Source organism: Calliphora vicina, chromosome 1 (assembly GCF_958450345.1).
Source record: "Calliphora vicina chromosome 1, idCalVici1.1, whole genome shotgun sequence".
NCBI classification, from domain to species: Eukaryota; Metazoa; Arthropoda; class Insecta; order Diptera; family Calliphoridae; genus Calliphora; species Calliphora vicina.
In genome coordinates this window covers 135,791,194-135,807,084 of record NC_088780.1, presented here as the reverse complement: position 1 = coordinate 135,807,084, position 15,891 = coordinate 135,791,194, and the positions used below count along the sequence as shown (strand labels likewise).

At 29.9% G+C, this 15,891-nt stretch overlaps 1 protein-coding gene across 1 annotated transcript; it reads right to left on the bottom strand.

Moving 5' to 3' along the window:
- Positions 1 to 3,908: 3,908 nt before the first annotated feature.
- Positions 3,909 to 10,186, bottom strand: Jhbp11 (Juvenile hormone binding protein 11). Its single transcript, XM_065508532.1, has 5 exons — positions 9,833 to 10,186; positions 5,039 to 5,131; positions 4,821 to 4,977; positions 4,453 to 4,586; positions 3,909 to 4,388 (listed from the first exon to the last, which is right to left on the bottom strand). Exons 1-5 carry the CDS (start codon positions 9,945 to 9,947, stop codon positions 4,048 to 4,050), a joined length of 840 nt encoding a protein of 279 aa, XP_065364604.1. The 5' UTR covers positions 9,948 to 10,186; the 3' UTR covers positions 3,909 to 4,047.
- Positions 10,187 to 15,891: the final 5,705 nt, after the last annotated feature.

Below are 15,891 nucleotides of genomic sequence, written 5' to 3'. Positions count from 1 at the left end.
GAGCTATGACTAATTATGGACCGATCGTAACAAAATTTGGTGACATGAATTTTGTATATATAAAACTTATTTGGAGCGAAATTTGTGTAGATACATATATAAACATTTATGGACCGATTTCAGCCAGTTTCAATAGGCTTCGTCCTTGGGCCGAAAAAATTAGATATACCAAATTTTATCGAAATATCTTCAAAATTTCTACCTGTACTCTGCGCACAAGGTTTATATGGGCAGCCAACCAGCCAGACGGACGGACGGACGGCCAACCAGCCAGACGGACGGACGGACGGACGGACATCGTTTAATCGACTCAGAAAGTGATTCTAAGTCTACTGGGTGTTAGACCAATATTGCACCAACGCATAATACCCTACCCACTATGGTGGTGTAGGGTATAATTAGAAACTCTTAAAAATATCGTTATTTTATACTTATAATAATAGCTGGTAAAAGTCTAACCCACATTTTCTTAATCTCTGGTTATTTGTTATCGTGACGATAAACTGACAGTTCTCGTACAAAATTGGAGATTTATCGTGACGATAAACTGACAGTTCTCATACAAAAAAAATGTTAATTGGAGGTTTATCGTTACGAAAAACGATAACCAGATATTGAGAAAATGGAGGGTAAGACTTTTCGAAAAAAATGTATTGGTTTTTGGTTTAATTTAGTATTACAAAATTTCCGGGAATGAAAAGATTTTTTAATTTCCTCCCAGGAAGAGAAAAAGTTCGGGAAATTAGTAACCATAATATTGATCGACTTAGAATCACTTTCTGAGTCTATTAAACGTGTCCGGCCGTCCGTCCGTCTGGTTGTCCAAGGTATATTCGTTTTTATTTAGCCGAGGACGAACTCTACTGAAATTGCTTGAAATCAGTCCATTATTTCACATAGCCCCCATATAAATGTCCTCCCGGAAGAGGACTTTATCGTTCATAAATGTTTAATTTGTATAGGTATCTACACAAATTTTACTATAAATAAATACAGAAGTAATGTTACCTAATTTTATGGTGATCGGATCATAATAAATCATAATTCCCATATAAGGCCCACATCCCAAAATTGTTTTAACGATCATAAATCATAAATGTGGGAACATTGTTTCTTTAAATTTTGTCCGACTCTTTTTTGTTTTTGATGTGACGTATCTAACTAAGGTCGGAATTTTTTTTAAATATCAGTTATATTTCATATAAAATTCAAATAAAGTAGAAGAAAGTTCCATATAAAAAGTTCACGCATCCAAATTCGAATAATCTAAAATAGGGCATATTTTATTCAATGTTTACTGTAACCATTTCAACATTGTTACAAGTTTTTTTTTAACAATATTATAGCCACTGTAACTATTTATATGATTGTGGTAACCATAATATGGTTAATTTACGATTCACATCCATAATTAGTCATAGCTCCCATATAGACCCGCTTCCGAAAATCACTTTAACGTGCATAAATCGCTTAAAAATGTTGGTATACACACAAAATTCAACATAGTTACCTTTAAAATAGATATAAATCACACGACCTAATTTCATGGTGATCGGTCCATAATTGGTCATAGCTCCCATATTAGGACCACTTCCGAAAATCACTCAAAAATATAAATTATTGAAATTTTAAAAGAAAAATGTTTTTGCACTTTTACTTAGTGTAGGGTATTATATGGTCGGGCTTGACCGACCATACTTTCTTACTTGTTTTTTATTGCAAAAATTAAAATTTTATGGACCGAATGAATATCAAAATTGTTAAGAACTTCAAAATTATAGTGGGTAAGATTTTATCGTAAGTCAATGTTTACATTTTACAGTAAACGAATTGTATCGTAAGCGACACATAGTGGAAAAGAAAAAAAAGAGGGAAATAAATCTGTAACTTCTAAATGGTTAGATTGGTTTGAATAAAATTTCACATATGCAAAGAAGAAGTGTTGTCGACTTTAAGTTCTGAACCTGGACATCATGTGACCACCATGGGCACGACCAAGGGTCCTCAAAGTAGGACACCTCGGGTATGTTACATTTTTAAAACGATCCTATTTCTTCGTTTGTCTGCCGATTTAAAAAATAACACATATAAAATCTTCTCATAGAGAGCTACAAAAGACCTAGTCGTTGCTATCAACTATCTCTTATAGCTTGGGAGATATTCGCCTTTAAAAATTAAATTTTCAATATTTTTACCAACCCTACTCCAGCCTTTTGATAACAGCGTATCCAAATATTTCTCGATTTTCTCCAGTTTTACTTTATTGGACTAACAACATATGTATGTATCAAATAGAAAACGATTTGTTTAAAAATAATGACTAAGTCCAAAGTTATATGCATTCGAATTAAAAAAATTTTAAAAAGCCGATTTTTCGCAAATTTTTTGGAAAAAAAGAACTTTTTTTCTTTTTAAGTTATCGGAAAAAATTTCTAAGAGGTTGTATAAGGAATTTATACTTTCTTAAAGCTAAGTTTTCATAAAATATTTTAAATGAAAAAAATTTAAAAATTTTTGTTACTGAGGGGACCAGGCCCATTCAAAAAACACCTATTTTTCATGTAAAATTAAACTTTAGGGCAAAAATTCTCAAATCGCATATTCGATATCAAAATATAGTAACCGATTTTAGATGGCCAAATATGCTTTTAATTATTTTGTAAAGGGTTCCGATAACTCCGACCCTGGTATGGATATTATAGCCAAAAAGCAAAAAATTTCCATTTTTGGGATTTTTCAACACTGTTTTTGGGAATTGCGGGATTGCTGATAATAAATTTCAAAATTCGTTTTTATTTTTCCATTATAAAACCAATTAGAAAAATTTACATAACTGTGAAATTAAAACTATTCTTAAATAAAAATTTTATTTCAATTCCAAAAATGTGTATCTATGCAAAAATTCAATAAAAAAAAATTTTTTGTTATATTTTTTCAGTAAAGTATTCCATGAATTTTTAATTATCAAAAGCTATAAATATTGCTGAAAAATAGACAAATAGCTTGAACGAAATTATATTATATAGCACATAACATTTTTAATTCTATGTATAAATTTCAAAATAATCAAAAAAACCTTTTCCTGTAAAATTTGTGTTTTGTCGCTTACGATAATTTGGCGCTAAGGGCTCGATATTTTTCCCGTTTTTGGAATTTCTGTATTTAAATAAAGGCATTAGAATTTTACACTAATTCGTATTCTTATTCACGAAAACAAATGAATGGTACACCAAAAATTTATAGAATATATTTTTAAAATTTTATAGGGTCGAGATGAGCAACTAGCCCCCTTTCCAACAAAGAACCCATGTAAATACAAGTGAACACATAAACATGAGCTACCGAATTATACACAAAATAAATAGTTTCTAATCAACTGTGTGTCAGAAAATTCAACACAAATCCGAATTCAATATAAATAAGTTCTATGAATTTGTAAGGGATTTATGTATGTGTGTTTAAGTGATTTTCAGGAGTAGGACTTATGTGATTGCGTTTCTCTGTTATGGACCGATTTTGGTTTTCCTTCAAATTAATCATACTATTTGTGCTAAAGATTATGTTAGAAACAAAATTCATTTTGTCATATTTTTAATGAATCAGTTCTTCAATATTTTTCAAACGTTCACTGATATGACATTTTTCTAAAAATCTAACACATATCAATCGCCTATAAATATCGTTGTCGAAATTTATCTAAAACATATCCATGTTTTAGATAATAATAAATTATTCTATCAAATTGTTTTCGGATCAGTCCATAATTGACAGTTCCCAGATAAATCTTTCTCCTGATATTGGATTGAATGCTCAAAAATGTAAATTCCGTATAAATCGAAATTACACTATCAAATTTGATAAGAATCAGTGTGTAATTTTTGCCCAAGCCCAACAGTCATCCTTTTAAATTAAGATACATACATATACCTATATGTATATTTTTTATTATTTTGGTTTAGAAAAATTATTAACTAATTATTAAATAATAATAACAATCATAATTATTACTTAATCCGTATACGTATAAACAAATCTCTCCTCCAACTCTCACTGTTTTTTGCCATACAATTTCTCCGGACTTGGTATATCTTCAATCATAAAATTGGCTGGTATTAATAAAAATACCGGATATAAAATATCGAACAGAACCCGTTCGACTGTCTCGTTTATTAAAGGACGCAAAGCTTCGAAGAATTCTTTCCAATTCTTATTGAACGATTCATTGGTGCTGCGCTCCACTTCTTTATTGTTGCCACCAAACAGGTCATCGAATTGGGTGTGCAATTTAGAGATTTCCAAATCGACTTTAATGCTGGTGATGTTGTAGAAAGTGAAACCTCCCTTTTCAATTAGATTGGTTTTCGTGCGCATTATAATGTCCATGTTATCTAGGAGTGGCGGAGTTGAACTATATTAGATGAACACAAATTTATTTATAAATTATAGACCTACCAATTTCAATAACAAAATGTCCTTCACCATTTAGCGGCAAAAGCAATATGCGACCATCCATTTTGTAGTGGCCCTCTAGTTTGAATTTTGGCATAAAAATTTTGGTCAACCAACTAAAATCTTTTTTGCTGACTCTAAAATGCAATAATAAAGAAATTTGTTTAAAAATGTTTCTAATCCGCTTATTTATTAAATCACCTCACTTTAAAAGTATTTCAAAACATTAAAAATAGCTGTAAAGTGATTTACCAAATAAGTGGGTAAAACCTAAACCCGATTTCATTATAACTTTTATGTTAAGGGAATTTGGATATTGTACACATTTTGAAATTAGTTATAAGCAACTAATTTCATTTAGAACAACTTACTTGCTCTCTTTTATAATTAAATCTTTTATTCCCGTTGCCAATAAATCGGTTAAATCCGCTTTTAATGAAGCCGCTTCTGTGTTGTCCTGTTTAAAATTGATTGTTTTCAATTTTATGGGATCAATTGAACCAATGACGGCATTCACTTCCGGAATACCTGAAAAAGTAAATTTTTTTAAATATCAAACTGAATTTAATTAATTATTTATTTTTATTACCTTTTCCAAGCTCTTTAATTAAGCTCTGAGTGTTTTCGGTTGAACAGGCTGTAAATCCCGGCTGATAAATTTTGCAGGGCTTTAAGTAGGCAGCTGAAATAGATTTTACATAGATTTTATATTAAATACTTTGTAAGAAATATGCTTTTGGCTAAATATAAATTTTCTATTTCAGTTGTATGAGATTAGAAACTATTACTCATCAAATTATTAACTACAAAATAGATAGAAATCTCAAACTCTCAAAAATTAGCTTAAGACCTTGTTGGCGATTTTGCTTAACAACAAGCGAGGGACTTAAAAATGTATGGAAACTGTTTAACTTTATTTTAACTTTTTCCGGTTTAGTGGTCACTTTTCTAACCACCTTTTTCTAGAGTCACAAGTCTATCTATACCTTGTTTAACTTTTAATTTTGTGTTTAAAGGTTTACTAAAGCATTAATGTAATAAAATTTAATTAAACTTAAATACAAGTTAACTGGTTTAAATTGTGTTTATTTAAGGCTAGAGTTTTGTTTAAAGTACGATTTTAGTTTTAAGGTATAAAATCTGAATGAAACTTGCCAGAAAAGGTAGACTAAATGTGTTAAACTTTTGGTAGCTTGGTTTAAACTTAATTTAACCACGTATGAAATTAGCTCTAATTGAAGTTATTATACAAATTTAGCTGACCTCTTTTCGATTCGAAACTACTATAGATTTTTAGTATTTCATCAAGAAGCAATGGTTCGATAATGATATTACTTTCAAAAACAGTGAGGTAGAGTTATGTAGTTTTATAATTTAACCACCAAAGCTATCCGCCGGTATCTCGGAAAAATAATGGTAATAAATATGTATCATCTATAGTCAAAACCACAGGCCCGAGTGCAAAACAATGTGTGTATATAACAAGTAAGAGAGCTATAATCTTATATACCCTTCACCAAATTATACTTTAAAATAAACTTTTTAAATTTTTTTAGGTAAACAAAAATTAATTTTTTTTCAAAATTTTTTTAAATTTTTGTTTAGTTTTTAATTTTTTTTTTTTGGAAAAAAAAATGTATGACAAAAAAATTTCAACAGACAGACAGACGGGCATGGCTTAATCGACTCCGCTATCTATAAGGATCCAGAATATATATACTTTATAGGGTCGGAAATGAAAAATGTAGAAATTACAAACGGAATGACAAACTTATATATACCCTTCTCACGATGGTGAAGGGTATAATAATCATAAAGAGGGACCTAAGATTTTACAAAGGATGTCAGTCAAACTGTAGTCTAACAAATTCGGATTACTTCGACAATTTTATTTTAGCGGTAACGATAATTTCAGTTATTTCGGTAATGGTAGCTTATCGGAAACGATATTTGTTCTTATTTCGGTAACGGTAGTTTAATAATAACCTTGATATTTTATATGATTTTTTAGTATTTTAATAATATTTCGGTTGAAATCTTCTTGAAAAAATCAATTTCACAAAATTTTTAAATTTTCTAAAAAGTTGTGTTAACGTAATCAACCAGCAGAGACTTGACCCGAACGTCTAAGAGTCGGTTAAGCCGAGCTGCCAAGTCGTGAAATATTGCGAATTGGCCAAATATTTAAACGTCGAACGTACATTTTGTTTTAATTTTGTTTGGTTGAACATTTTCAATAACAAACATTTATGATCAACAGAGGACCTATAAGTGCTAATTTGTATTAAACAGGCTGACGGACGGACCTAAATATGTGGGTCTACCATCAATATTTCGATGTAATACAAACGGAATGACAATATCAATCCATATTTATTGGTAAAATTTGGCACAAATAATTATGGCTAATAGCTAACTTATATATATCGCTCATTTGCTGCAACAACGTCATAATTAAACAAGTAAGAAAGTATGGTCGGTCCAGCCCGACCATATAATACCCTACACCAAGTAAATGATTAAAAATATTTTTCTTTTAAAATATCAATAATTTATATTTTTGAGTGATTTTCGGAAGTGGGCCTTATATGGGAGCTATGACCAATTATGGACCGATCACCTTGAAATTAGATCGTGTGATTTAAGTCTATATTAAAGTTAACTATGTTGAATTTTGTGTGTATACCAACATTTTTAAGCGATTTATGCACGTTAAAGTGATTTTCGGAAGCGGGTCTATATAGGAGCTATGACTAATTATGGACCGATCGTAACAAAATTTGGTGACATGAATTTTGTATATATAAAACTTATTTGGAGCGGAATTTGTGGAGATACATATATAAATTAAACATTTATGACCGATAAAGACCAATTTCGAGGGGACATTTGTATGGGGGCTAGGTGAAATAATGGACCGATTTCAGCCAGTTTCAATAGGCTTGGTCCTTGGGCCGAAAAAGTAATACGTACCAAATTTGATCGAAATATCTTCAAAATTGCGACCTGTACTCTGCGCACAAGGTTTACATGGACAGCCAGCCAACCAGACGGACGGACGGACGGACGGACGGACATCGTTTAATCGACTCAGAAAGTGATTCTAAGTCGATCGGTATACTTTAAGGTGGGTGTTAGACTAATATTTTTGGGCGTTACAAACATCTGCACAAACGCATAATACCCTCCCCACTATGGTGGTGTAGGGTATAAAAAAGTCGTTTCGAGAAAAACGGCTTTAAATGTTTTATGACATATTATAATTTCTTAAATAAATTTTCAACAAATCATGTGATTTCAGAAATAAAACCTGATTTAAATAGTAGATATTAATATCTTTCTAATCTGTATTTAACACAAATTTTTACTTGTAAAATATACGAGAAAACCTAAATTTTAATTTTGACGTTTACAACGAAAAAACACTCTCATACAATAAACAAGTAAGAAAGTATGGTCGGTGAAGCGCGACCATATAATACCCTACACCAAGTAAATGAGTAAAAATATTTTTCTTTTAAAATATCAATAATTTATATTCGTGAGTGATTTTCGGAAGTGGGCCTTATATGGGAGCTATGACTAATTATGGACCGATCACCATAAAATTAGGTCGTGTGATTTATGTCTATATGAAAGTTATTTATGTTGAATTTTGTGTATATACCAACATTTTTAAGTAATTTAAGCACGTTAAAGTGATTTTCGGAAGCGGCTCTATATGGGAGATATGACAAATTATGTACCGATCGTAACAAAATTTGGTGACATGAATTTTGTATATATAAAACTTATTTGGAGCGAAATTTGTGTAGATACATATATAAATTAAACATTTATGACCGATAAAGTCCAATTTCGAGAGGACATTTGTATGGGGGCTAGGTGAAATAATGGACCGATTTCAGCCAGTTTCAATAGGCTTGGTCATTGTGCCGAAAAAATTATATGTACCAAATTTGATCGAAATATCTTCAAAATTGCGACCTGTACTCTGCGCACAAAGTTTACATGGACAGCCAGCCAGACGGACATCGACTCAGAAAGTGATTCTAATTTTTGGGCGTTACACACATCTGCACAAACGCATTATACGCTTTTTTATAAAAAACTCACAATAAATAAATTCGCTAATATCTTGGCCAATTAACGTTTAATCAAGAAAAGGAGCTCGATCTGTGATCACTCATATTTCAGAACGAAAATCATTTTTTTTATAAAAACTCAAAATATTTAAATTGGCTGATAACTTGGCCAAAAGGCGTTTAATCAAGAAAAGGAGATCGATCTGTGATCACTCATATTTCAGAACAAAAATCGATTTTTTTTATATAAAACTCACAATAAATAAATTTGCTAATAACTTTGCCAATAAGCGTTTAATCAAGACAAAGAGCTCGCTCTGTGTTCACTTATATTTCAGAACAAAAATCTTTTTTTTTTATATAAAAACTCAAAATATCTAAATTCGCTAATAACTTGGCCAATAAGCGTTTAATCAAGAAAAGGAGATCGAACTGTGATCATTTTTAGATATTTTGAGTTTTTATATAAAAAATCGATTTTTGGTCAGAAATATGAGTGATAACAGATCGAGTTCCTTTTCTTGATTAACATAACCCAAACTTATATGAATAAAAATTATCTTTTTAACTATTTCAACGGCTTCTCACAAATTCACAAATCGAACACAAGCAATTTTTTAATTTGGGCAGGACAACGTCTGTGGGGTCAGCTAGTACTTATTTGAATAAATTTACGTAGTTTAGAGAATTTTTATATTGACCGGTTTAAGTTTTATTTAACGTAATACAGGTATACGTTTTTTTCGGCACACTCTTTATATGAAAAACTTTGTTCGGACTTACTACTATACATATTTTATAGCCGATAACATTTATATGCATCAATCAAGCAATGTTAAATTTACTACTGAGATTTTGTAATTATGGAAAATATAAAATTAACCAGATAAATGTTTATATACAAAATGAACAGAAATCGGTTCCCATATAGATTTTTTTTGGCAAAATTTAAGAAATTCTTAGGACTCATTTTAAGCACTTTTTTTCTGCTGGTCACTTCAATAGAAATTTCTTTGAAATACCTTTTATTAGATATATATATTGTCTCTTATATGAATGGGCTAGAGAAAGTTTTTTTTATTCCATTCAAAGACTAAGGGTATATAAGATCTTGTATCGATATATCTTTCTAACTAGTTAAGCTAATACAACATTACTAATCATCAACACTGTGTCATAATTGCATATTCAATTTCATGTCCTTAATGTTTAATATGTATTTGTGTATGAATATTTCAATCAATCCGTTTTAAACACTTTTAATTACATATTTCCAAATGCACGTATAACAAACTTACGTTGTTCCTTAAAATATTCAAAACTTATTGAATCATTTATAAGACTCGAAAAACACACCAGCCCAAAAAGGCTTAAATGCCAAATGTTTAAACGCGAAAGATTAAATGACTGCATTATTATTATTTTATTATAGTTTTTTTTTTTAAATTTTTTACACAATTCTAATGTGCGTTTTATTGGCTCTCAAAAATATTTTTATTTTTTAAATTTAACCGGCGCGCATGCGCATTTAAATTTTCACTATTGCGTTCGTTTAACAATTGTCTAATCTTTTTTTGTTTCTAATATTTATTTTGTTATTGTTGTAATCGCGTTCAGTTTTGTAAACTGTTAAAGTTCAACTGTTCTATACTTTTGTGGCGAATAGCTTTTTTATAAAATTGAGTCAAGTCTACGACGACAAGTTGTTGAATTTTGAAATATGATCAGTTTTTTTGTGCTTAAACTCCCCTTACATACTTGTACTAACTTTGTCTAATACGAGTTGTTATTTACATGGAGTGCATTTGTAGTTGTTGTTAATGTTATTATTATTATTATTTTTATTATTGTTGTAGTTGCAGTTTAGCTGCATTAACTTATTAGTTAGTTAGTTGCTAGAACTATTTGTTTTATTTTATTAGTAAATGCAAATATGTTTTTTTTATATTTTAAATTTTCAACAAGATAATCGGTTACGCGATTAGTCGTTTGCTTGAATACTTTAACTGGTCATAAAATTTTGATGTTGTTATTTCGATCGAAGCTTAAAAAACATAATGAAACGGTTTAGCTTAAAAAATCTAATTAAAGGGTTAATTTTTCATTTAATATTGTTTATGTTATAATGTAGCGTTCTTGTATCTGTATTATCATTTGTTATCAGCTGTACTCTGCGATCGTTTTAATCCAGTTGCTGAAAATGTAATTCTAATCAAAATTTAGTGGCTTTAACTTAAAAAAGTTATTGAATAAAATAATCACACTAAACATTTTAATTTGGTTTTCAAAGTGTGTCGCGTTCGCTATGATACTTGGGAAAATTTAAATTGATCCACTAAAGTATAAAGAATGTAGCTATAGAAAAGCTTAAAATACGTTATACGAGACGGAAATATATGTCGCGTTATAAATCATACTAAAGTTCGAAAGAAAATTTATGGAAATATATCAAAATTACAAATATCATGATACAATAATTTTAGAAGGAAGAATCACTGGGGTGAGTTTTCAATATTTACCCCTATAACGTCAAACTTTGATTTTGATTTTTTTCATATTTTCTTTTGTTTGACGTTACAAGATTTGTATAATTGAGAATTTATTTGCTACTGAGTGTACCTTTGTACCTATTGTTGTGTCATGACAAATATCAACAGAAAGATACTTTGCTCTCATTTAGTTCAAAAAAATCATTTAAAATGGTTTTAACATTTTGCTGGATTTTGAGAAAAATTAGTTCTATTTTTTTGTCACGTTCCGTATTAGTATATTGGAAACGGCAAAACCTACCAACTGCTACTGAAATACTATCCAAAAATTAAAACAAGAACAAAATTTTAAGATTATTATTATTTTCAATTTACGAATGTCGCGTTCTTGACCGTGGAAATGCCCATATTTAGAATTTAGAGTAATTTTAAAACTTTTAATTATAATTATAATATTTGTACATATATGTATATATGTTTTCACACTCGATGTGTTTAACTTTAACAACTTCCAGCTCATCTTTACTTCCAACCTGATGATTAAACTTTTAGTTTTCTGAAAGTTTATGATTCTTACATCCTCCATGAATTAAATTTTTTTTACCCTTATAGGGGTAAAGTATTGGCCATTGTTAGCTATGACCTTTCCCCATCTTTCTGGCAAAATATGGTTTCCAAACCGAGGACGAATCAAACCAATTTCGGAAACTCTCGCTTCAAAAGAATCATGTGATGGTCTGGCCAGATTTCAGCAGCTCATAATAGATATAATCTTTTAGCTCCCACCAAATACAGAGTATTCCTTTAGAGCCATGGATATTTGACTTTGGTGTCCGTTCGGCAGGTCGGGCTTCACATACGATCTCTTACGCTTCCATCAATTTTTCATCGCAAGTAATGATACGCTGTAAAAATTAAAAAAATAAAGCAAAAATTCCAGAAATTTTCAAAGAAAAAAACAGCTTTGTTGTTTACAGATATGTCCCTTCAAAATGACATAGAAGTTATTGAAAAACCGCGTTCAAAAGATACGCAAACTAATATAAATCCCTCATCTTTATGTCACACATCCAATATTTTTATAAAATCGTATGTATAGTTTTTTGTCACGAATTAGAAATTTAACGATTAATCGTGTTGCACTCAAACACTAGTTTGAGCATACAAAATACAAGTACCCACGTAGAGAGTACAAACATAAATATAGGGTGTCTCAAAATTTAAGCAAGAATTTAATGAAATAGAAAATACAGTTTATTTTCTTTAGATTGTTATTTTTTTTATATTGAATCATAGAGTTATGTATGGACTAACACATCAGACAATTAGCCTACATGACTTTGCTGACACGTACACACTCATTTGTAGTCCAATAATGCCTCCAGCCCAAAATCTACACCTAAGAGCGACACATTGTAGATGAATTTGGTTTTAGACAATCTCATAAATATTTTCTGAGCTGTCAAATTGCAGTCAATGCTTTATACGAATGATAGCAATTTCAAATCTTGTGAGGGTTTTGGTATACCCTATATAATTTTTACTTTACAATTTAATCTATTTCAATAAGTATATTGTGTTCAGTTTGAATTATTCTCAAAACCTCATCACCTACAGTGGATGAAAATATAATAACTTATAACCCGTCACACAGTGGTATCAACCGTAATAAAGTCGTAATAAATTAGGATCATTAAAACTACTGGTCGGATTGCAAAATTATATTGTCAAAGTGACAAGATGGTTAGGAAAACCTTTGACATCTTGTAACTAGTTCAAATGTGGACAGATTTCAATGAGTGAAACTTTTTATAAAGCACATTGGAAAGTAATAAAATTCCTGTTTATTTTACTATAGTGTAAAAGATATTTAAGTATATTTTCATATTTGATAAGAAATTACTAATAAGAAATTTGTAAATCGATATATCCTACTTCAGACAATGGTCGAAAATAGTAATTTTTATCCGCTCGCCAAAAAACTTGATCAGGGAGAAATTTGTAAATCGATATAGACTGTTTCCTACTTCAGGCAATGGCCGAAAACAGTTATGTTGTTTATTCGCATAAAACTGCGACTTAAGAAAACCACACAAAAAAAAGTCTGATGTGGTCAAATCGCACGCACATTGCTAGATCGTCTTAGAATCTTATGAGGACCCAAGGTATATATACTAATGTGAAAAATATTTCCATATGTTACATACGGAATGAAAAAAATCAATATACCCCCATCTTTTTCGATGGTTTGTATAAATACTAAATGTAAAATTTATATTTTAATGATAAACCTAGATTTTTTTGGAAAAATTCACTATTTTTTATATCGATTTTTACTTCAAAATTTGCCCGTTTTTATACCCTTCACCTTCGTGAAGTTATAAGTTTGTCATTCCGTTTGCAATGTCCGCAACATAATTTTCCGACCCTATAAAGTATATATATTCTGGATCCTTACAGATAGCGGAGTCGATTAAGCCATGTCCGTCTGTATGTCTGTATGACCGCCTGTCTGTTGAAATCAACTTTCCGAAGCCCCCAACCAACTTACATACACGATTCATACATCAATATCTCCGGAATTCTTCCGGCTATTTAAAATCGGTCCACAAATGGCTGAGATATAAAGAAAAAACAGGACAACCATTAATATAGACAATATGGATATCCAATGATAGATATTTCAAAGACCTTTGCAACAACGTACATAAGACCATAGCATGTAAGTTGGACCTACAATGGGTCAAAATCGGAAAAAATATTTTGTAAACCCGAATTTTTTTTCAACAATTTTTTTTTTCTAAATATTGAAAAAAATTGAAAAAACAAAAAAAAAAAAATTAAATATTTTTTAAAAAAAAAATTTTAATTTAAAAAAAAATTTTCCAAAAAAAAGAAAAAACTATTTTGGAAAAAAAAAATAAATGTTGTTTACCTAAAAATATTTAAAATTTTTATTTTGAAGTAAAATTTGGTGAATAGCTCTCTTACTTGTTTTAACTTATTTCAATATTTTGACGTTGATTATTTTTAAAGTCTATTGTATTCCTCTTACTAACAATAAGAGGATATTTTAGGAAAATATTTGGAATTCCTTACTAAAAATATTTAAAAAAAAAAATAAATAAAATCAAAATTTAAACTTAAATATATCGCACTTGATCAACAAGAGGATATTAACTCAAAATTTTGAAAATTTCACTTTTTTCAAGAAATCAACTAAAAACATCAATATCTATCTACTATAAAAATTTCAACGTATTCCGATTGCTCTTTCGTCTCGAAAGGTATTATTTTGAGTTAATACAAAAGTTGAAATAGAAATGTATCGTATATTTTCATAAAAAAGGTATTATTTTGAGTTGAGGGTTTATTCCAGTTAAAAATAATCAAATTGTTTTATTTATATTAGGTTGTATTTTGAGTTGATACTGTTTTGTTAATAAAATTTGTTTTACTTTATGATTTTAATTCGAAATGTGACTCATTTTTATACCCTTCAGCTTCGTGAGAAGGGTATATATAAGTTTGTCATTCCGTTTGTAATTTCTACATTTTTCATTTCCGACCCTATAAAGTATATATATTCTGGATCCTTATAGATAGCGGAGTCGATTAAGCCATGTCCGTCTGTCTGTCTGTCTGTCTGTCTGTCCGTCTGTCTGTCTGTCTGTCTGTTGAAATCAATTTTCTGAAGGCCCCAGATATCTCCGGGATCCAAATCTTCAACAATTCTGTCAGACATACTTTCGAGAATTTTGCTATTTAAAATCAGCAAAATCCGTCCATAAATAACGGAGATATGAGCAAAAATCCGAGACAACCTCTGAAAATTTCATCAAAAAACACAATGTATTGCATGCTTTGACAAAAAAACAACAAAACGTATGGTTGGATGTGCAAGCTTTGCGTATTTTGTTTTTTTTTGTGTTTTGTTTCTTTTGGAGTTGTTGTTGTTTTTTATACAACTAAACTTTTGTTTGGTTGTGTGTTGGTTTTTTTGACAAAAAATCAACAAATCGTATGTTTGAATGTGCATGTTTTGCGTATTTTGTTTTTCTTTTGTGTTTTGTTTCTTTTGGCGTTGTTGTTGTTATACCCTTCAGCTTCGTGAGAAGGGTATATATAAGTTTTTTTTATACAATTAAACGTATGTTTGGATGTGTGTTGGTTTCATTGCTTTGCGTATTTGGTTTTGTTTTTTCTTTTGGTGTTCTGTTTCGTTTGGCGTTGTTGTTGTTTTTTGTGTTCTTGATAAATTTAGGATGCTGTACGCTGAAAGTGGGCAATGTACATACATATCTACATATATATGTACTAATTATAAAAAATAATAATGCATCCACAACAAAGGTGAAGGGTATATAAGATTCGGCATAGCCGAATATAGCACTCTTACTTGTTTTATAATAAAATTGTTCATATTTTTTCAGAAAAATGGTATTAACTCAAAAAACGGATTTTTTTTTGCAATAATTGGAATTACATACTATGATGTATTCAGATTTTCAAATTCTCTTAAAATGTAACTACAAACAGTTTTTATCATCTACTGAAAATTTTAAAATTTTGAGTTAATACCCTCTTGTTGATCAAGTGCGATATGTACTTTGCTTTACAAAGTTTCATTCAGTGAAATCTGTCCATATTTCTAAAAGTTACAAGCTGTGCAAAGTATCTCATATTGTATTCTAACAGGGTGATCACAAACTTTTTTTAAAGCCTATGTTCTCCTCTACGATTACTTCATATATCATTTTGCAAGATTCAGATTTGTTACCATTATTTTTGCAGTCGACCCCATTGTTTGTCAGTGGAATATTATGGTTGATTTGAAATTTTCTTTTCATAATGGAATTTTACAACCA

Coding starts and splice junctions, on each gene's coding strand:
- Jhbp11 (XM_065508532.1), bottom strand. CDS start 9,947: ATGCAGTCATTTAATCTTTCGCGTTTAAACATTTGGCATTTAAGCCTT. Junction 5,132..9,832: donor TGAATATTTTAAGGAACAAC/GTAAGTTTGTTA, acceptor AATCTATTTCAG/CTGCCTACTTAAAGCCCTGC. Junction 4,978..5,038: donor AATTAAAGAGCTTGGAAAAG/GTAATAAAAATA, acceptor TTACTTTTTCAG/GTATTCCGGAAGTGAATGCC.